Source organism: Peromyscus eremicus, chromosome 13, assembly GCF_949786415.1.
Source record: "Peromyscus eremicus chromosome 13, PerEre_H2_v1, whole genome shotgun sequence".
NCBI classification, from domain to species: Eukaryota; Metazoa; Chordata; class Mammalia; order Rodentia; family Cricetidae; genus Peromyscus; species Peromyscus eremicus.
The window spans coordinates 63,533,380-63,557,704 of NC_081429.1; the positions used below are offsets into that span (position 1 = coordinate 63,533,380).

The 24,325-nt window shown below is 38.0% G+C and overlaps 1 protein-coding gene across 1 annotated transcript in view; it reads left to right on the forward strand.

Moving 5' to 3' along the window:
• The window catches only part of Ccdc168 (coiled-coil domain containing 168), a 29,254-nt gene extending 5,241 nt beyond the window's left edge, over positions 1-24,013 (forward strand). Inside the window, exon 4 of the mRNA XM_059278658.1 lies at positions 1,882-24,013. Within this exon, the coding sequence (XP_059134641.1) occupies positions 1,882-23,920 (22,039 nt within the window). The 3' untranslated portion in view covers positions 23,921-24,013. The remainder of the gene's footprint in view (positions 1-1,881) is intronic.
• Positions 24,014-24,325: the final 312 nt, after the last annotated feature.

The window sequence follows — 24,325 nt, forward strand, 5'->3', positions numbered from 1 at the left end:
GGAGGAGATGTGTCACTGGGGATGGGCTTTGAGGTTTCAAAAGTCCACACCAGCCCAAGTCACAATCTCTCTCTGCCAAGAACCTGTGGATCATATGTAAGCTCTCAGCTACTGCTCCAGTGCTGTGCCTATCTGTCTGCTGTCACGCTCTTACCATAGACTAACCCTCTGAAACTGTTGGCTTGGTCATGGTATCTCCCCAAGACAGATGCCAATCTGCTCTGTTTCTTCCTCCAGCATATGCATGCTGTATTATCCTATATAGCTTAGTGGCCATCTTAGTGTTTCAGATTGACTGTTTCATATTGCTGTACTTGTATTCACAATAAATAAATACACCTTTATTTATTTTTAAATAAATAATCTTTATTTACTTAACTATGGCTCCAAAGAATTCCAATGTTGGTGCTAGCAATTCAGACATCAAATGAGAAGCTGCAAAGTGCTTTAAATGAAAAGTGAAAATAAGATAGGACTTTTGAGACAGAGAAAGACTACATAACTTTCATTATGGTGTGATATAATGTTCTATTATTTGTTGCATTTGATTCTTCTCCTGACATAAATTAAACTTCAGGGAACTCAGTAGCAGAGTGCTTGCCCTTGCCTTGTGTGTTCTAGGCCTTGGGTTTAATCCCTAGTACTGTAAAAATCAGTTCATAATTTAATAGTTAAGCATTATTGTGAATAAGAAGAAAAATCTTAGTGTACCCAGCATTTGGTGATGTCTACAGAGTCAAGCATTGCTAGGGGCTGGGAAGCACTATAACTGAGAAGGATGGTAGAACAGTGGTTTTGGAGGAGCAGGCTTAAGGAGGACATGCTCCAGTGGACACATACTGCAGGGAAAACTCACTGTTTGGGGTTTACACAAGCCAAGCTTTAGTTAATTAGCTCATCAATTAATTTTTGTTTGAGACAAGGTTTTGCTGTGTAACCCAGATTAGACTTCAATTCTGGGCTCTCCCACTTCAGGCTCCTGAAGTGTAGGCTACCACACCTTGCTAAGGTTTCAATTTGTATCATGGTTTTGCCTTTTGTTGGTTGGCCTGGCATTAGACAATTAGCTTTAGGACATTGGTCTGTGAAGTTATGGTTAGAATAGCAAGTCTAAAATCTGTAGTGTACGTCTAAGGATTAGCTTGACAAAATTTCTTCTTGCTGTAGAGAAGTTATTCTTACTTTTGATGCCTAAGGCCGATTAGATGACTCCTCCCACACTGGGGAGAACAGACTCCTTTATAATTTACTAATTCATATGTTACTCTCATCCCTAAAATACCATTATAATTTTGGATCTTGTGTCTGAGCACCACAGCTCAGCTAAGGTGACATATGAATTAACCACCATACTCAGGCAATGCTGATGCTGGTAGTCTGAGTACTTGTTTGACAGCATAGTCATTCACAGTAGAAGAAAACTGCAACATCTTTGCTATATGTTCATTACTACAAATCATTACTCTGACCTAGAAGTCCACTGAGAAGTGCTTACTCCTAAATGTAGGTTTTTCTCTTCCTCACAATAGCTGGCAAGATTAACTATAGAAAACTACACTTGATATTATGGAATATTCTTCTGTTATACATACTAAATTTCCATAACACTGTTTCTTATAAAAAATTTTATGTGAAGAATAGAAATGTATTCTTTAATAAAAGCATATACTCTTCACCCTTTGGCTCACTGCTGTTAAAAATACTTTTAGAGAGACTGAGGGAGAATTTATCTCACTCTCTTAAATAAATGTTTTTCTTCACTTTGTGTTTGTAAACAGACCTGTTTTCATCTGTGACAGATTTTCCTTAAGTCTAGAGTGAGACCCTATAATATGCTTATGTTAAGTTACAACTCACATGCACTGTTTTTTTAATCTCCAGAGTTGAAACTTTTTCAGGAAGAATAACAACTAGTTCTCCATCTGAGGAGAATGGAGATAACACTAGCGAAAGAACCTTTTCACCCTACGAATGTGAATATCAAGGAAGTCATTTTTGTGAAAGTCACTCATCTTCAGGTGGGACCAGTACATCTTTGTCAATGTTTTACTCAGAAGTAAATAAAATTTTCATGAAATCCTTTCACAGAAAAGATCCACAAAGTGAATATCAAACAATACAATTTTCCTCTAATAAATTATTTCCAATAATGAAAACCAACAAAACAAAAAACAAATTTCCTGATGCTCTTAGTTTTCAAAGCACATTTAAATTTACAAGAGATAAGGATCTCAATGTGACACCATGCCCTCCTGTCCATTTATTTCTTTCTAGTGACCAAATTAGACATGTGGAAGAAAATGTAAGAAGGAAAATCCCTGTGAACCCCAAAGCTATATCAGCAAGGGAAGCTGATTGTCTGCACCCCAGCTATCAGGAATCATTGATTCATTACCAACATTCTAACGAAGTGGTTATTCCTGCTGAAGCACAAGATACTTTCTCAGACCAAAGTGCTACGCAGAATCAAATGATTCATGAAGCACAGTTTACTAACCAAACTCAATCATTTATTTATAACCAAGAGTCAGTCAGCAGCCAGCCTGATTTTGTTCAGCCTCTATATTTTATAAGACTGCCGTTTTCTAACAGCTTACAAGACTCCTTCCAGGCCCAACAGATAGACCATAAAGATAAAAGCCAACATTTCATCCATATCCCATGTATTGCTGAAGCAGAAGATTCAACCAAGGGCATAGAGTCTGATGAACATTTCAGTGAGTCCCAATATTCTGTTTATTTAAATGACCAAAACAAGAATAACCATTTAGTTAAAGGGCAAAATAGTGTTTTCCAGAAGGCTGAATTTCTATCTTTAAGTTCAAATTCATTTGTTGAACCTATGCCACAACAAAAGGTAACACCAGGCCAAGAGCCAGTGGCTTCATTGAAATCAAACCAGTTTTATGCATACAGTATAATATCTCTTTCACCTACCATTAAAAGGCAGAAAAACAGGAGAAAAATACCAGACAATGAAAGAAAACTCAGTCTTAAAGTTCCATATCCAAAAGCAAAGAAAATCTCTTGTTCACGGGTGTTTCCTATCATAGTATGTCACACTTCAGAAAATAAGACAGAGTTAAGGTGCAAGAAAAAGAAAATAGCACATCAAAGGAAAGTAATGTCAGATAGAGCTTTGCATCTTATTTCTGTCTCTAAGCTTATCAACCTCCATGTTAAAAAGTATTTCTTTAAAAATCTAGTAGCAGTCATACCAGACTTAATAAAATGTGGACATTTTCTGAAGGGGCAAAATAAGTCACTAGATACAGAGAAAATAAATTATGCAAGTTCTCCTGATAGAGTAAGCTCGGGCATTATTGAAAACATAGAACACTCGTTCATTGTCAACACTCATGAAATGGCAGTTCCTTGTTCATTATTTGAAACAAACAGAGAGAGTAAAGAGTCTAGTGAGGACTCAGTTCAGCAATCATTTGACTTGAACATTCCAAAGCATGATGGGCTTTCAGAAGTGTCATCAGAATCTGCACAGAAAGATGTTTCATTTCCCCACATAGAATCAAACAAAGGAATGAAAGTACAGAAGGACATACAAAATACAGAGAATGTAGAGGAGTTAACAGTCAGTACACCGAATGTGCGAAGGTGCTTTTCAAAAGATGGTGTACAGAATGCTGAAAATTCAGTGGAAATCACTCTGAACTTCCTGGGTACCAATTTGCTTATTTCCCTGGGACCTGAAAAGCATGTGAAAAATGAATTAAAAGACATAAATGTTCAAGTGATTACAGGAAGTAAAAATCTGAAGGAAGAGAAGCCATTAACAGCTAATCTTAAAGAATACAGCAACCCAAATGATAGTGAGAAGATGGAATGTGGCACTAGAAGCAATAAAAAAAATAGACATCATGATGAAAGGATGTCAGATACCTCTCATAATACCATGCAGGCTGCCATTTCTGAACCCTTTGATATGGAAATATGTAACAAATTAAAAGCTAATGCAGGCGTACCAACAATAAATTGTAGTCACACTGCACTAAAGCAAGAAAAACCACTAGACAAAAAGAAAATACAGGAAGTAAAGCATGCTGATAAGAGCCCTATAGTTAGAAAACCACGCGAGGGGGACTGTGAGGAAGAAGAAAAACATAGAGAGACAGTTCGACTACTGGCAGAAGTCAGCGTATGTCTGAAGCAAAAGGACAAATGTGCCCAATTTGAAATGGAACAGATCCATTTGGGAAATAGAAAAAATCAAAGTAAAGAGAAAGAAGAACAGTCACAGACTATTTCTACACAGACAGTATGGGAGACTAGTCCACGTCCCTTGACAAATTCACTACAAGTTGAGGAAGTGAAGCAAAGGACAGACAAACCTATAGACAGAGAAGAGGCTGCAGGTCCCATGCACTCACCTTTAATGCCAGAGAACTTGCCTGTTGGTGAGTATTTAACTGAAACAACAGAGTGTAGGGTCCCACTTTGTGGAAATCCCACAAAAACATTGGATGGTCATATTATAGAAGACAAAGAAGACTTGAAAAAGGACCTATGTTCAGTTGCCACAGGACCTTTGAAAGTCAGAAAAAAATCATCAGGACCAAAAAATGTACGAGGTGTCAAGAACAAAATTATAAAAGTGAAAAAACCTGAATTTTCCCTGAGGCTTTCTATCACTGCACGTGACATTCTGCACCACAGGAGAAAAGTGGGAAACAGCTTTGAAAACATCACTAAACAAATGCTACATGATGTAACCTTGGCACCTGGACTTCTGAATGTTCACCCTCAGAGGTTTATCATTCACAATAATAAAACAAATATCAAGATAACACCCAAAAAAACCCAAGTTGAAAAGAAAGAAGAGAATTTAGATTCCCTCAATAAAGAAAGTGAAGCTGTTGATACTCTAGAAGTTCACTTGTGCTATGGTGTGAAAGCGATAGAGCAAATGCTGCCAGAGACGGTGGCTCATGTTAAGAAGAGCTTCAGATTTGATACATGTCCAGCAAAGGAGATTAAAATGGAGAAAGAAATGTTTCAAGCAATATCTTTCACAGAAGCAATTAGGGAATCAGTTGACTCACCGAGAATGGATTCATTTTGTGTTGCAAAAACAAAAAATAGCACATCTACACAGACAGAGCTCCAATATTGTGCAGAATTAGAATTGGGTTCTCCAACAACAGGAAAATTATGGATGGGAGAATCTCTGAGCCAATCAAGAGAAAGTAATGTTCCAAATAGTGGGAATGATACAAGGGAAATCAATTGTGGTTTTACCCAAAAAACTTTCTCGTGGTCTTTAAATTACTGTATGCCTCTTTTGACTCATTCTAAAAAGAAGAAAGAAAGAACAAGATTCACAAATACAAGTACAGTGAGGCTCAAGTATACGAATAAGGTGAAACCACCAGCTTCAAAGACCTTCAATATCACAGGCAATAAAAAGAAGTCAAAATTGGACCTCAAGACCAAATTAAAAAGAATAAACCAAAAAAAAGCATTTTTACGTGAATGTCAAAACACTCTTTGCTCATCCATCCATAGAAGATTGCAGGGAGTGTTCTGTCATGCTCTATTAAAGCGAAGAGGACTACCAAACAAAATATGTGTTGATTGTGTTGTTGAGAGTAGTTCATTCTACAAAAGAAAGAAAAAACTTCAAGAAGAGAAACAAAACCCTTTTGTACAGGCAGTTCCACAGCATGGCCAACACCAGTGGGCTGATGCAGATCAAAGGAAGGACACTCTCCCAGATGAGCCAGACCCATCACCCATCTCTTTAAGTCAAGAACAACTTGCTAACAGTCAGAGTATAAAGTTCCAGAAAGATTCCCTGCAAAGTGCTCTGGAGACCAACCCACAAATGGCTCCCATCCAAGCTAGAGGATTACAGAAAGCTACCAAAACAGAAAATGACATAAACTTCCCTGTGGTTCCTAAAATTTTATCCCCTGAATCAGGGAACTCTTCACCTGGTGAATTTACAAACATGACAGATGACGATTTAGAATCTGACAACAACTCTGAACATGAACTAGATTTGTATCCTGCAGAAAAAGATTCAGAGACATCAAGTCTGCAGGTGACATTCCTGCAGTCTTCTGATTCTGTTACAAGATCCTTTGTTTCTAAACCTAAAGGGAAGAGAAAAGCACTAAGGTCAAAGAAGCAGATAACAGTGAGTCAAAAATGTAGAGCTATGAGGGAAATAAAACCATCAGTTTCACAAACAGGTAACTTCAGGTACAGCAGAAAACTAAAACGACACAAAGAAATGAAAGACCCACAGCAAACGGATAACATAGCAGGTGCCTGTTTGGACATTGTTCACTACAAGGTATATATTTTGCCCAACAAAAAAATTATAAATTCAAAACCATGGGCAGATAAACAGAAAAGAATAAGAAGACTTGGTCAAATGCAACGAATGCAAGAGAAGTCACCAAATGGAAGAAATGCACGCTGTCCAGGTTCTGCTGATTTGAATAGTTCCTCTAGCATGAAGAAGTATAAAGAGGAAGGAGAAGAAGAACTAGAACATTTCCTGATCTCAGAAAATAGCCCTAGCCTTATATTTGATATGTATCAAGAAAAAGACCATGGCCTTGTTAGATCAGATAAACAACTGAACCAACTAGGGAGAACAATTACTCAGGTACAACCACAAACACCTACAGAAGTTATTTCCTGTTCTACCCTATGCCCCATGCCAGATGAATTACAATTAGAAAAGCTGGAGGGCTGTTTCAGTGTTTCCTCTCTAAAGTTCAGGGAAGCCAAGGAGAATGCATTATCTGAAAGAGAAAGTGATTTATCTGATGAAAGGCGATACAAGGAACAGGCTGCTGACAGTGAAAAGGAGGCAAAGGAAGTATCAGCCTCATACACTAATCAAAACCTTATCAGGGAAATAAAATGTGACTCAACCAAAATGAAAGGCATGTATCAAGAGAAAAAACTTGCAGATGAAACATCCTTTTTGACAAATGTTGCACTAGATATTAATATGAGCAGCAAGATAGAAACAGAAAAAGGCACTCCAAGCAAAAAAACACCTTGTTCTATACAAAGGAAGCCAAAGATAATGCTTCATGAAGGGAGGGTTACTTCAGATGACATCAAAGAAATTGATCTCCAAGATAAAGAAGAAAAGAAAAATGATAATGACACATTATTAAAGTCATTCTCACAGTATAGCCAACATTTTGTAATTTGTTCACATCAAAGCAGGGATCCTAACTCTCACAAATTAAGAAAACAAAGAGGGAGGAACACTCTGTTCATTGTGGAACAGGACATTCCACAGCAGAGTCAGTCAGCAGATCTAACACAAAGAGAGCGTGCCATGTGTACATCAAGTTCAAAGATTCCTCCCATACAATCAGGAGAATTACAAATAGATAAAGTTAAGACTGATAGAACAAAATATGACATCCCTGATAATGGTACTCTTGCACAGAAACTGAATAGTTGGAATAGATTGGAAAGAGAAGAGCTTCAAAATGACCTACAAGCAACTATCACAGAGTCTTTGAATCTCTCAACCCCTGATGTACCAAGATCTAAAAGGAAGAGCAAGGTATCTACATGCAAAGCCTTACAAGGGAAAATGTGTTCAACTGGTATAACTATGAAAGGAAGGAAAACATCTGTTTCAAAGTTATTGACTATTCCACAGTGTGGTCATAGAAACAATCTACTTCCAAAAACTTTGAAATCACAGATTTTTGAATTATTAATACATTCTGGTGTCTTACCTGATAGTCTTAATATAACAATATTGAAAGATCCAACAGCGGAGGGAAAAAAAGGATTATTAACCCAGGAACTGGCAGCAACAATGTTAGAGTCTTTGGGTTTCTCCATACCTACATCAAAAGAAAGAGAGAATTTAAAACTCATGGACAAGGGAAATGAAATGAGTAAGAACTCTCTGACTGTCAAAACCAGGAAGGCAGCAATCTCCCAGACACTTATTACTGCAGAATGTAGAACACCAGAACAAGGTAAACCCATGGCAGGTTCATCCCTACATGCCATCTTCTCTCCTATGCCTGTGTCTCTTAATACATGTGATGGAATAAAAGATAGAGATACAATGTGGACAATGAGGTTTAGTCATGAGTTTCATGACCAGTCAGTACATAAAGAGAGAGCTTGGTGTACACACTACATGGACAAGGATACTACCTCAAATGGCACCAAAGATGTAAAAGGTCAAAGTGGCGAAGAGGGGTTACTGACTTCCCAACACTTCAGTTTCAGTGCTCAGAATATGACAGGGCCTAATTCTGTGCAATCTGGTTTACAACTGATTCATTCAGCAACTTATCCAGAGTTAGAGAGAGCTCTACAGACAGTCAATGTGAATAACCTGCAAAGCAGCATGGTAGGTGTAATGTCTCCATTTTTAAATACAGAGGAATCTGAGATTGGCTCCATACCATGTGATAACACCTGGGATGAAAACCCTAGGGGAAAATGTGACTATCCTATTTCTGAACAAAAAGCATGGACACAAAAAGACTTAACATCTTTGGAACCTTTACAGGAGCCCAGCCTTGTGTCATTTGAATACAAATGTGAAAGCTGCACATTAGAGTTTGCAGGCAAAAGAGATATGAATCCCAAGGCAAGGCAAGCTTCAAGGCTGCTTAATATTGCAAGGCATTTTACGAGAGTCCATAGAAAGAAAAAGCACCATAATAGTAAACACTGGTTGAGAAAGGTTGAATGTGTGGAAAAGGTACTGCTTTATGCTATTGAAGATGCTAAGAGTTGTCCACTCAAATTCATAACTGATAAACTGTCACTTGATACAGCAGCAAGGGCTGCTTTTTCTAGCAGAATACCTCAAAGATCTATGGCAGAAGAAAAAGCAAAGTTACAAGCAAACTTAGCCACAGCTTTCTTGGGACCTTACAATTTTCTCAAACCTCTTTTATCTGACTTTAAAAGCCAGGTAAACACAGCAAAATTATCAGAAAATAAAATTTTGTTGAATAAGAGATTTTCAACTATGAAGAAAATGAAGCTATCAATTTCAAAGATAATTAAAATAAATGGATACTCTATCACAAACCATAAGAAGAAATCTAAATTAAGAGCCAAAATGAAGGCAATATGGATTGGTGAAATCATAAATGATGTACTTCAAAACACCATTCACTTCATATTAACTAACTCTAACAGGAAAGATACATTCAAAACAGAGGTAGGTTTGGGAGTATCAAACTTTACCCATACACAGCCAACATACGGGAAGTCACCAGTTGAGGGCACAGCAAAGTATGATGATTCTGTTGACAAAAGTGGTTTCAACTTTTCAAAGAAAGCTAAACTACATGTTGGGCAATGCTTGGAAGAGAAGCAAGAACTGCTAATAGAATCAGGTCCATTTTATACAAAAAACTTAGCAGTAAATGCACATTTCATAAAGAAACCCAGTCTTGAGGAGTCAGAGAGAATACTTTTAAGAGAATATTTACCCCAAAGAAGTCAAATTTATGAGGCTAATCCAGAAATTAATGTAAAAATAGAAAATAACAGCATGCACGTAAGCCTCAAAGATGCACTCTCAAATATGGATAAACCGCACAATTGTCCAGAAGTCAGTGAACCAACCAGTAATACTACCAAACATGGAGTAAAGAAAACTGGCAAGTCCTTTTTAAAAGAAAAGTCTTCATTTTATTTGACAGGAATTATCACTTCTATTGCCAGGCATTTAGTTGCTTCCAAAGAATTTAAAAAGCAAATTGGTAACATGAGAGTACCTGACCTGCCAGCTCATAAAGGTATACCTTCACAGATGAAGGAATCAACAGATTTACTTTCACCCCATGATGGAGACCATGCTGCTGTAAACATAAATGAGACACAGGATCTGAGAACCTTAGAGATAAAAGTAGATAATGGTGAGATAAACATAGATACGAAATCCGTCTATATGTGTACACCAATTCAACATATAAAAACGGAGTCATCACATAGCATATGGGATATGTATGAGGAATCTGCAAAAAGAAATTACCTGGACAAACCAAAAGTGAAGAGGAAAGAAGAATGTGGACAGCTGCCATTTGGAACAGATCAAAAGAGACAACCTGATCCTCTCACATCAGAAGTACTTTCCACTAACACAGTACACTGCAAAGATAGCACGCTTCAGAAAACAGCTATTTATCAAGAAGGAAATGCAAAAGTTGGAGAAGAGTTTGGCCAAGAGGTTATTCTTTCCTCTAAAACACATACTCTTCAAATTGAAAGGCAGAACAATGAATTTAAAATAGGTTGGAAAGCAAAGTCTAAGTCTTTTGCCCTGCAAAAGAAACAGGAAAAGCCTAGTATCTTAGGACCTACATGGAGTTCTTATGCCTGTGACACTACCTATCCTGAAACTATAAGACAGAAAGGTAAGGCAAAAACATCAAATGTGAAAAGTTCTGTGTGTGCCAAACAAATAAAGCTGAAGGCAAAGAAAATACCGGTTCCTCTATTTCTTGGACATGGGGACAGAAGCAATAAAAAAGAACTGAGACATAGCATGCAGCACCAGAGCACATTAGAACTGAGGAGAAATGTACAAAACCTGATTCTAAAAGATAATTTTGACTTGGGATGCTTTATATCCCCAGTTAAAAAGCTTACCAGCATAAAGCTGGAGAAAGGCAAGTTGGAAGAGAGAAAAAACATTCTGAAGAAACCATCCAGCCAAAGGCAAATGTCATGGTCAGGATGTGTTGATGTATCTAGGAAACTAGAAGAAAATATTAAAGAGGTGCATGATCACTGCACTTTCAAGGACATTCACCAGCAATTTATACAACAATTTGGGGTTAAGTCAGAAGACATTAAAGAGCATCACTCTTACAAATTAGAAAACTTACAAAGAAAGATGAATTCTGAGTTAACTTCACAGAAAGATGAAACTGATAACTTTGAGCTAGCTACCTTAAGAAGTAGAGGAGGAACAAAAGTCTATACAGACCCACAAGACAGCCTGCAACAGGAATATCCCCTGAAGCAAGGGATGTGGAGACCAGGAATGATTCTTCAGCCTATGAAAGGATTTCCTCACTTTGGAATGACAAATGAATTCATAACAAAACAAGACATCAAACCATCAAGTCCACAGAGGATAGGAGGACTGAAAGTAATGGATAACTCATTAGATCCAAAGGAATCATTGCTTGTTCCCAGGCTTACCGTACAGAAACAAAATCCTTTTACAGATCCTCTTCTGGAATCCATTCCCTCTCATGTACCACACCAACTTCATACTGAAGAGCTAAAGGAAAACATGAAAATAAGTGGCAAAACCTTAAAGACTTCAACTCAACAGCCAAAGAAAGTCTCAAATGCAGAATATATTTCAGATATGGATCACATTCCAAGAAGTATTGAAAAACTACTCTTGCTTATTAAAGAGCAGGAAAAGAGGAGAAAAAAGAGTAGAGGGGGTAAAAAAATTGAAATAGTGGAAGACATAAAAACAGCAACAAAGAATACCATTCCATTTCTAAATTATTCACCATCTGGAACACAGTTTGTCAACACAATAAAGAACAGTGGTGTGTTCAGTCAAAGAGAGGAGACAGAGCCAAACAGGAGTGTGGCCACATTGTGGAGACAGCAAAGGTTGTGTGTACAAGAGATCAGCCTAGACTATGTTTATACAGATGAGCTTACTTCTAAAGTTATATGTCAAAACAGAAGAACAGCTTTCATGGAAAGCATCATGTATCACAAAAGGATAAAAATGAAGGTGAGGAAGACAACTTCTGGGAAGCAGCTCAACATTACAGGGTATAGAGCCCATAGCTACAGAAAGGAACTAAGACACAGCATTAAGACACAGAAGGAGCTGCCCCAAGGAAAAACTGTGGCAGATTTGCTTTGGAAAGGTTTTTGTGCTTCTGGCTATATTGCATCTCAAATTAAAAAGCTTATTGAAATAAAAGAGGAGAAAGGAGAACCACAAAGGCCATATATTCTTCCACAGCTGAAGCTGAAGGAAACATTGAATGAAACTAAAATGTTATCTGTGCAGCCCATTGATAACAGTTCAATATCAAGCACTATCAGAAAATCAACACAATATACCATAAAGCAAAAAGAACACCAAATGGTTTTACTAGCTATTACCCCACAAAATAAAGATCAATTAATGACTGGTCAACAGGTGGAGGAGCCTAGACATATCAACTTCAATGCCCATTTGGAAAAAGAAGCATACCATGTCATGTTTCCAGAGACTGGAAAAACCAATTACAGTAGGCTTGAGGCTCAAAGACCCAGATCAGGCACAGAATTTGAATTCTCAACCGCACAAAGAGTAAAGCAAGGAGCTATGAAAGACTCCAGCAAGCATGCACTTTTAGTTCCACCCAGAAGAGGAAGACCTAAGAGGATAAACATTTCAAGTTCCAGAGGACATGACATATCTCCCATGGAGCTGGATACTTTCCAGACAAAGACAGGTAATGTGCAAGAACTGCTTAAACAAGAAAACACTTCAAGGGTAGGCTTGGAGCCTGTTGCCTGCCCAGTTAGGGAGTCCTTTCACTTGGAAAACACAAAGGTAACTAAGGAAGTGGGTATGTATCATAACATAAAAAATATTTCCAATCTATTTGGATTAAGAAAAACTGACACAGAACTAGGTTTCAAAGCACAGGCATTTCTCTGCACAGATCTAGAGAATCTACACAAAACAGGTACCGCTCAGAAAGGCCATGCAAAGTCGGGTCACAGGCCTCGAATCATTCTGAATTCTCTACCTTGCCACAAGAGGGCTCCTCTTCACTTAAAACCAAGCTTGAGTACAGCAAGGAAGGACCATGGTGACAGTGCCATAGTTGCCAAAATGAATCCCAAGGGAAAAGAAAAAGCCAAATCAGCCGACAGTCCATTAAAATTAAACAGACAGAAAGTGAACATTTCAAAAAACTTGAGAGCAAAACAACTTATTATTTTTACCCAGACCAAAGAAAAACTTTTGGAAATTCTTTTATCTTGTATATTATATCTTCAGGCCAAAAATACACAGAAACAAATCTCAGCAAAAGCATCACTAAATTCAAATATTTTTAACCCAATGGTAGAAAAAGGATCAAGTGAATTTAAGATTCTAGAAGATCAATCTCCAAGTTCAGAAAGAGTTAACTTGCACACTAAAGGAGGAACAGATCATCAAGAGAGTATGTGTGAGGCTCTTCCAATGTCTAATATTCACTGTTTGATGAATATACATCAAATTACAACACCACAGATAAAGAAAGCATTAAAATCCATAGCTAATCTGGACTATCATGCTTTAAATATAGAAAAGGGAGAACAGAACAACATGATAAAAGAACAAAACCAGTACCACCTGTCATTTTCCCTCGAGAATTTGGAGGAACATATATCATGCTCCCAAAATTATTCTCATGTCCAGCAATATTTAGCGTTTCACACAAAGGAAGCATTGTCAAAAGTAGGCAATGTGTCAAATAGGACAAAGGGACTAGATTTATCATCTAAAGATCAACTAAGTACTGTGTGTGAGTGTAGACCAGAGTGGATTTTCCCCTCAGTTATTCTAGAGCAAACAAAAGAAGAAGATACAGTGCTGCCTTTGGAATCAGGAACTATAAAATGTTCAAGCCTTTTGTCATCTGAAAGAAAGCAGTTATCTGATGGAGTACAGATAAGTAAGTCAGTGTCAAATGATAGCTCAACCACACCAAGACGCAGCAAAAATGAACTGTCTGATAGAGCAAGTGAAAAGAAGCAAGAAGTGAGTCTGCCTAAGCTGTTCTTACACTGCTTTTCACTATGCATGCAGTTTTTGCATGAACATGAAAAACAGAAGAGTAACACAGAATACCAAGTTATGAAAGACATAATATGCCCTGAAAGGAAAGCCCTAAACTTGAAGACATTAGTACTTCCACATATTAGTTCCACTGAATATACCATAAGCAATAAAGTAGAACTACAGTGTTACAAAAAAGAGAAAATGGTATGCATAAAACATGGAGAGGATAAACCAGGTTCAGTTGTAATAAAAGCATGTGAACCCATCCCTCTACCTCACTTCAAACTGGATAAAGAGAACATTGATGTGCTTATCTCAAGTAATGTAAGACAAGAAAAACATAAATCACAGGAAGAGAAGAATGGCATAAAAGGGGTGGAGATGAAAGGAATAACAGACTCTAATATTACCTTAAAGACAGAGAACTCATCACTGTCTTATCCTTCCAGTAGAAAGAAATTAACTTTACTGTTTGACACTACAGAACAACAGGGTAAGGTACAAGAAGGGCTGAGTAAATCAGACATGAAACTGACGAAATCTTTTATTTCATTACCACCTCTATTGCATCCTAATTTGAATTCAAAAATAAAAGTAGGAAAAGATAAATCAAGACTACTAGAGAGCTGCCTCCCACCTCTAAAGCCCCTGCTGTCATTGAAAGGCAGAAAAGTGCCATTTTCAAAGACATTTAGTACAGATAATTTATGCAAGTTAATAGAATTAAAGTATCTTCCACAGAAGAAAGAATATAGGAATAGTATACCAGATTTGAAAGATATAATAGGCCTCATATGTATTGCTCAAAAGAGAAAGAAGTTACCTTTTAAGTGCTTACTACGTCGAAAGGAACAATGGTGGAATAATAAAACACAAAAAATTATCCAGAGCAATAAAAATAATCTAGATGTGGTTCAGAATAAACTTTGGGATTCTGTTCCTTCTTCACCTTATCTGAAATGGGATCCTGAAATAATGGAGGCATACTTACAAGGAATAATGAAGTTCTGCCTTGGATCACCAGCACTGTCAGAATTATCGTCTACAGTGGGACAGTATCAGGAGCCAACTGACAGTATTTCAAGCAGTACTGAAAAAGCGAAGCACATACCATTGAAACACAGATTGCAAATAGCTCCCAAGGAAGGGAGGCATTTCAGGGGACCCCCTCTGAGACAAGAACTGTTTTCTGCATCACAGGAGTTACAATTTAATGTTGAAGAAAAGGCAAAAAAGATGCAGGAAGAGAAACAAATTAAGAATTGGAACAAACCTTCCATATATTCTCTTCCTTACTCTGAAGCGGTCACAAGGATAAATGGAGAGGAAGCTGTGCAAATAAGAACCCGATTTTCTACTCATCACCCAAAGCTCCAAAGACCATCAGATATAGAAGAAATCATTTATGCAAAGTCTAACTTTAAACCTTCCTTGAACAGTGTAAAACATGCCACTAAATATGCATTCCAGAAAGAAGAGAGTACAAAAACAAAAAAAACTATGCAGTTGAAAGAAAAACCACCAGTTTCACAGACAATTCAGTTAGTCATTACAGAACCAGGGCAAGAGATACAAAAAATTAAAGATGAACTAAATGTGGTTGAAACCAGTACCAGCACATGGATGCCTTCTCCTTGTTTAAAATCAGATACAAGGATAGAAAAGGCAGATGGTAAAACTGAAGCAACACTACACTCTCTTCCAGAACTGCCACTCCAGAAATCATCAGCTACACTGAGTGAAGTAAGTAAAGAGTGGGCCAAAGGTCATAGCACTACTGACACAAAGAGAGGAGAAGACCATATGCCACAGAAAACAGAGCATAAAGTTAAAATATTTGGTGAGAAAGTCACAATGCATACAAAAGATAAGGACTGCAAAGGAAATAAAACATTCTCCCAGGATTTACTATCAAGTCCTAAAGAGCAAGGGAAAGATCCACAAAATGAAGAACAAGAAAGAGTGGATGGAAAGGACAAAAAACAACAGAATTGTAATAATGATGGCAAAGACCAAAAGAAAATGTATCTAAACTACACAAAACCAGGGAAATGCAGTCAAGATGATAAAGAGCAAAAGAAAATGGATCTAAAGGGTAAAGAGCAGGGAGAAGCAGGTGGAGATGGTCAAGAACAAGAGGAAGGTTGTCCAGAAGATGGAGAGCAAGAGACATGGAATCATAAATGTGACACTCAAGGGAAAGTGAACCCCAACAGTATAGAGCCAAGGAAAGCAGACCAAGAAGGGAAAAGCAAAGAGAAAGTAGCTCCCGAGTATCTTCCTTCTAAGTCTTCTCATAAACTAGACATTGGAACAGCAGGAGAAGACATGCAAGGAACCATAAAATCAGCTAACTCACAACTACAGCACCAGAAATTGCTTGAAACAGGAAAAACTGAACATACGGAGTCAACTGAGGATGATGGTAAGTCAAACATAAAAATTGGGAAACAATGTGAATCACAGACATGGATGGATAGAGGGAAAAATGTGCATACGAAAGATGTAATGTACCCCAAAGACAAAAGTTCCAATAAAAATCGGTTACCACTTTCACATGTACCCAGTACCACTGGGCATTATGGCCCAGACACAACATACGAAGAGACAAACGTAAATGAAAACTTGGAACATGTGCAGGAGAGAAAATGCAAACTAGGGACTTGGGCATCTTTCCCTCACAGTAAGTTAGATATAGAAATGAAAGCCGAGGAAGAAACATGGACAGAAACAAGATCCTTTTCTCTACACTCACAAAGCATGGAATCTTCAGATGCAGAAAAATTAAATTATATAGCATCTTCTTTGAATGATATAAGTGATTCAAAAAGATCAAGATACATGTCATATAAAGAAGAGAATAGAGTGAATACTTTTGAGAGAAGCATGATGCATCCCAAGACCAAACATGTGAACATAAATAAATCACCCCTTTCATATGTACCCAAAATAAAGAGACTTAAAGTGAATCTTGAAAAGCAAATTAAAAAGAAGCAAGAAAGCAGAAAGGAAAAAGTCATGCTCCCAAGAGAAACTCATTCTGTCATCACTTCTTCAGATGCCTCTAAATTAGACCAAGCAGAGGAAGTTGAAACAGATGTAATGCAAAGCCATGTGCCATACCCTATGCCACAAGAATCACTGCCTGTCAGGCAAGTAGCATCTACAAAAGCCATTGCTAGCCATGCAAGGAAAAGAAAACTGCATCTACCATGGGAAGAAGAAGTACAAACCTCAGCCATTGATGACTTGACACACCCCAATGACCCAATTTTCAAGACAGAGAAAACTGCACCCTATCTTGTGTCCAGTGTCAATGAACACAGTACCCTGAGTAAGAAAAAGACTCATGGGTGGAGTAGTAATAAAAAAACAGGACAGAAACAGGAAAGAGCAAGACACCCTAATGTGGTTGTAACAAAAAGTGGTGCTTCTGTATCATTGCCTGTAGGGCAAGTAGCACCTGCAAAGCAAATTGCTGAATGTGCAAAAAAGAGGAAACAATATCAAGCACAGGAAGAAGTCAAAACCTCAGCCATAGATGGTTTGACACACTCCAGTGGCCTAGTTTTAAAGGTATCTGCACCTCCTCATGTGTTAAGTGTCAGTGAGAACAGTATTCCCAGGAAGAGGAAGACTCCCTGGAGGAGCAGCAAAGAAAAGATAGGACAGAAACAGGAAAAAAACAGAGAGTCTAATGTTTTTGCAACAAAGAATGATACTTCTGTTCCTCATCATGGATTGTCTCCTCTACAGGATGAGTTTCTTATGACATCATGTACAGGTGAACTCGCAAGTGCAGGTTCAAATGAAGGCATTACCCTACCTAATGTGATAATTAAAGCCAATCAACAAGAGTTATACACTGAGGCAAAGGTCAGCATAAGAGATAAAGACACCAAAGATACAATAACTTTGAGAGAAAGAATATCCCCACCTGCACATTTGAATGACAGAACGCCACCTGTTAATAGTAAAGAGCAAAGGAAAGAAGCTGAGCAAAGCAAAAGTGAACTAATGATGGTGGTTCCAAAGGGAACTGCTTACTTGCCTTCTCCATCTTTCCTGAAGTCAGACACTAGAGTGGGTGAAGAGGAAGATGTACTAGGAGAAACACAAATTTCTTTTCTACCACCAAAGATCCAAGATGTATCAGATTCGGAGAAAAGAGCATGCATGGAGTCAACAGGTTATGTGTTAAACAACAGAAAAGAACCAACACAGGAAGAAAAAAAGAAAAGACTCAGAAAAGACGTGACAGACAAAAAGATCCCCAAATCAATGGATAAAAAGGGAAAGAAATTACCACGATCACATACACTCAATATCAAGGAGTTTCAGAGGAAAATTCAGGAAGAAAAACTTGTAAATACAATTGTAAAATTTTCCATCTCACAATTGCAACTCGAGAAATTTTCAGGTGCACAGATGTCTGATAGGGAAGTTTACAATGAGATAAAATTACTGAAAGAACATGTACCAGGGAAAGAAAAGCATATGGGTGTCAACAGTGTAATGCATGCCAAGGATATATATTTGAAGACAAAGAAATCACCTGCTTTACCTATGCAGAATTTGAGTGACCTTCAGTGGAAAACCAGAGAGCAAGGGGGAAAGGTTGAAGAAGATGGAAGTAAGCCAGGAGTAACATTAACTAAGAAATTGACTAAGACATCCACTGCAATGTCTCACCAACCTATCCTTACTACGAATACTGGAATCAAGGAAGAATGTACACCGATGTTAACAAGATCCTCTGTTTCCATGGGATACTTGCAGAAATCGTCAAATTCTGAAGGAGGCATTTACATACAGCAAATTACTGGAGATATTTCAATCAGTCTACAAAATGAAAAACAACATATGTCAGAGGGAATGGAAGAAGCTGGAATGCAAATTGCAAAGATCGTAACAACTCACAACTATCAAGAAACAAAGGTGCAGGGACTTGAAGATGAACAAGGCTTAGTTCTGACTAAAGCCTTTCCTTTGTTACCAGATCTGACTCATCCAAAATTGCATGAGAAAATAGAATTCAATGACACAAAACTTAGAAATTCTACTTTGCAGAGACTACCAACTAAAGGAGAAACAGTACCTAGAGAGGCCATTGTTGGTGATACCATGAAAGATGTTAAAAAAGAACATATACCTCAGAGAGAAGAGACATATAGAAAAGAAATAATAGACAGGCGAGTCACAGATATAACTTTGAAATCACAGAAATCACTTCTGTCCCAGAAGCTCCACAGAACAGAACTACAGATGCATATTAATGCATCCAAATCAAAGGGACAAAACAATGAAAGTGAACCTCGAGTCTTAAGGAAAATCTATACTTCTAAACCCTCTCCAACCGTTATCTTGTGTAAAGGTGTGAAAGTAGATGAAGAACACCTAGAAAGTAAACTATCTTCACTCCAACAAATGTTTCCAGCATTATCAGACACAGAGGAAATGGCAGACAAAGAGGCCATGTGTGATCATGTCAGAAAAGAAAAACAATATACAAAACAGATAGAAAAAACAGTAGACTTGACAACTGGGGTACACTGCAAAAGGACAAAGGTCTTACCAATTTCACATCTCCTTAATACAAAAGAATTTGTCCTGAATATGAGGGTTCTGGAGAAAAAAGTACACAAAGATAAAAGTGAGCTGGCTGTGGTTGCAACACGGTCTTTCCTGTCCATGCCATTACTGCCGTGTAGGTATTCACAGGACAAAACACAGAGAGGCACAGCAAGAGTTACAGCACACTCTTACCCACAGGGAAATTTCCAAGAACCAGCAGATGCCCAGAAAACAGCAACCAGAGAGTCAGCTGAGGCAACAGAACATAATATGCTACAGAAACAAGCCAGGCCACAGAAGTCTGTGACCAGTGCCCATCCAATAGATGAGCATCCACAAGTTGAATCAGAGTGTGAGTCAGTCTCCCCAGATCATAAAATTGATCTCACAAGATTAGGTACCATTAAAAGGGAAAAAATGCTGGACATGTTCTTCAAAGGGCAAAAGGGTCAGCCAGAAAAGTGTGAAAAAAAATCAACTGAAATTGGAAATTGGAAGAAGGAAAATGAAATCAAAGATAATTTAAGACACAAAACAAGTTCTAAGTTTCCAGTTTCTCCACTAAAGAAATCACTCAGGGAAGCACTGATTACAAATAACACCCTTCTAGCAAAAGGATCTGAAACAGAGAGAGAACAGGAAACTGGTTCAGGTAAATCTGATAAGCCAAAGAAAGATAGACAGAGTAATGCCACCATAAACAACATGTTAACTCCAGAAAAGACATCACTTGAAAAACCAAGGATTGCCCATTTGAATGAGTCTCAAAATAAGGAAGACCAAAATGTTAACATGAAAAAGCAAACCACACTTCAGTCCAAGAGTGGACAACAGATAAAGCCAAAGTCTTTTCCTCTTCTCAATGTTCCAGTTCACAGCAAAAGTCAGAGGATGCCTTCACAAACAGATGTGGATGAGAAAACTTCAGTGACAGTCAGCCCACAAATACAGTTAGGGGTACACATGAGCACTGCAGAGGTTAATGCCACAAGAAGTAAAGAAGATCCACCATCAATTGTTCTGGAACAAGAACAGTGTGATCTGGCGTTGCCTCACAAGTCCCATGATTCTCTACTGAAATCTGAACACCTGGAAGAAAGGGATGAAATGAACATAATCTCTGATGTAAATCTGAAGCAAAAAAACCTAGAAATTGACGGCAACTGTACTGTGAGTCAGAGAGAAGGAAAGTTAAAAACAGATAGAAGCAGAGGCATAGACCTAGAAGAGGTCAATAGAGAAAGGCAAAAGACCTGTAGTGTCAATCTGGAGAATAAAGCCAGGGAGAATACCAGCAGCACTACAAACTATGCTCTTCCTCTAGGAACAGAGGAATCTGAGGTCAAGACTGGTGTAGTCACTTCCAGAGAGAACAACTACCCATCCCAGAAAAAGCTTAAGAAGGAACTAGAGTTGTCAACTGCAAAGCAAAACCTTCAAGGACTACAATTGCTTCAAACAAACTTTCTTAACTCGTTGTGTCCCTCTATTCCTGTTTGTCCTAAGAGCCAAAAAAGCAGATTCACAGTAACAAATCTGAAAAGAGAAATGAAACCCAAATATTTAACTCTGAGAATCCCAAAGCACCCAATTTCAAAGATACTTGGTATCGTAGGATGTGGTAGTCCAAGCAGTAGGAGGAAATTAGAATATGCCTTCAATAAACCAAAAACCATGATTCCAAGTAGTAAAGATGTTTCAGGGATCATTATCAGAAGTCTTTGTGTTTCCATGGTAAGTCCACCTCACACTGAAGGAACAGTAGAATCCACAACAAATCCAAGAAGGGAAAAGAGAGTCTGTCATACTAAATTCCAGGAGAAATTACCAGATGCTAGAGACATTAAGGACATCTTGACAATTGTAAAAGGGTTGAATTTTACAATCCCATTGCTGCAGGATTCTCAGCCCTTTGTGGTCAGTGATCAAGAAACATGGAAACTTCCTGATGTGGAGCCAGAAGTAAACCTTGAATGTGAAATGGAAAAGAATTTGTGTCTACGAACAAGAGAAGAGGTTGTTGCAGGGAGTGAGGACTTAAATATTACACATAAACCTGACATGAATATCACTGAGCAAGAGGAAATACTAAAAGACACCATAACACCCCAAGAATGCCCATTTGAAGATATAAAGGACACTATAGAAACTCATTCGAGAAGAATCCTGAATATAAACGTTCCACCACCAGGGATACACCCAATACCTGGGACCCCACTATTTGATAAGATGAGCAAATGTTTCTTGCTTTCCAAGCAAGGGGAAGCTGCTCCAGGAACTGTGCCCACAGCTCTTCAAGATAAAAACAACAAAAACAAAACACTTGTAGAATGCTTGTTTCCCGTTTATGAAACACTTAAAAGTATCTTTGAAGCCCCTCTTGAAAATAAGATCCAAAATCAAGTTCTTCCTGACAAACTGGGGGAAGTAGGAGCCTACAAGCCTGATGATGCAAAGGCATCTCCTTTGCCAGATAGTCCAGACACATCATCAAAAGTACCTACCACATTGCTTCGCAGACCTCTTTTAAAACAGTTTACTCCTGAATTAAAAAATAAGCTAAGTATGCATTTAGTTTCTAAAGCAACTGAGATAAAACTGAATCAGTTACCAGAGATGGTGAACATATCCCTACAGAAGTGTAACTCTCACCCCCAAAGGGCTACTTCAGAAGATTACAAATGCAGGCTTTATCTAAAACACAAAAAAGTGAATTTTAGGTCTCCAAAAGCTGGTACTATAAAAGCTAACTTAAAAAACAATTACCGAAGAGTTTTTCCTCCTCTCAGCTGTGTAAAGGCACCAATAATGAATGTTTCAAGTAGCAGCAAGGTCATAACAGAAGCAAAGGGCATCAAAAAGCAAGAAAGTGTAACATCACTAGAAACTCGGAGTAATCTCCCATTGAGTAACATTCTTCACAAGTTCTCAGAGAAAGAAAACGACGACCTTCTTGTGCACTTTCATACAAAAACACTAGAGATACAAACAATAGGCCTTCCCAGAATTGTGGTACAATCTTATGCAATGGCCAATGCCCAGGATAAATCAAAATGCTTATTTAAGTGTATCCATTCCACCACCAACAGACCACAACAAACAAACAGAGTTTTAGTACTTTTCGATAAAAAATCTTTCTGTGAAATTGACCGTAATTTACAATACAAATACCTCTACTCGATCCCTAGACCTTCTGTCCCTGTGGTCTCTAAGCCAAAGGTACTTCCCAAACATACTTCAAAGTTAAGTATGGGTTTAGGCTCAGTATGTAAAACAGTAGAAGATAGTGAGAAAAGTAATACTCTTTCATTTGACAAAGATCTTTTACAACATATTTCTTTCCAAAAGAAAAATCCACAAGAAAGCTCATTACTCACCAGAAAATTCCAGGAGCCAAACAAGGTACCTGCCTTTTACCCTGGTCTACAAGGCACAGAACAGAATGACATGATAGTTCTTTCGGATTTAAAATTACAGATGACACCAGAAAAGGATAACCAATGTCACGTATGGTTTCAAGAAATCAATTCATACAAGCATTCTGTTTCAGGAACTCAGCAAAATATTGTTGATTTAGCCGATTCACATTCATCTTTGATTTCTGATGGCTGGAACAATGATGTCCCCTTAAATACTGAGACTTCAACTGGCTTGGCAGAATATCCAGCTCATGAAGAAACTGACAGTGAGGAATGTGTATTTACAGAAACCAATTTTTACTTAACTCAAGATTCACAGAAGTTTCTGGTTGAGGTACCTAAAGGCATTCCATTGGCAGATGTTCACACAGTGGATGAAGCAACTTTTTTGAAACCATTTTACTGTGAAGATCCAAATGACCATCATACTATAACCCTTAGAAAACACACCTCCCCTGTGGCACAACCTTGCCATCAGTCTCGAAATAGTAGGAAACATAGGTCAGACTCCAAAATGCAGTCCCCTGACTGGTTGTCTCATGATTTGTTCAATACTGTGGAAATAGAGTCTACATCATCTTCCATAACACTCAAAAAAGAGAAGCACTGGACCACAACCACATGGAGCAGAACAAGCTACTCTTTAACCTCCTCAACAACTGAATCAAATATTAAGTTGAATCTTGCAAAAAAACACAGCAAGTCTCATATGTACCCACAAGTCAAAGAAAGAAGGAAGACTAAATCTGATTTATGGAGAAAGTCCAATATTGGTCAGAGTTCAAATTATAGTCACTCACACAATGAAGAGAAACACCTAAGGAAGAAGAGACTATATCATTACAAATCAAAAGAATCAAATCCACAAACCAATCAGATGCCAGAGTCAAATGCTCATTGGCAGAATATCAAATTCTATTCAGAAAGAAAAGAAAATCAGCCTTTTTTTTATGCCTGTATACCAGCAGATTCAATGGAAGTTATCCCCCAAACCATACGCTGGGTTATTCCCCAAAAAATTTTACAGAAAAGAAACTTCCAAGTTCCTCGAGTGGCAAATATTTCAAAATCTTGGAATCTATGTAGTACATCCAAAAAGCTGTTGGGATCACTTACAGGGGCCTTTAATACAGTCCATTATGGTTGATATCAACTGCATGTGGATTCTTCTGAATTGGAACTCTGTTTGCTACTGTGATATTCTATGAAAATAAAATAGTAGAATGTCATATTTCCTTGAGATGTGTTTACTCAGCTTGTCTGCTTTATGTATTGGTAGATTCAGGCAGTTGTTCTTGGAGGCTGGGGGCAGGGCATGGCTCTGTTCCATCCTATCAGGTAAGAGCTCTCCCTTCAGTTGATCTTGATGGAGAGGTCCACAGACCAGAAGCCTTTTCCCCAGCCTACCCTTATGACTTATAGGTGAGTGGGAGGAACATTCAGTTGTAGAAAAGATGGAAAATAGGTAGCTGAGATGGAATGAGATAAAGAGGGGCTCTTTGAGATAGCACTAAGAAGTCCACTGTAGCATGAATCTTAAAGGTACCTATTA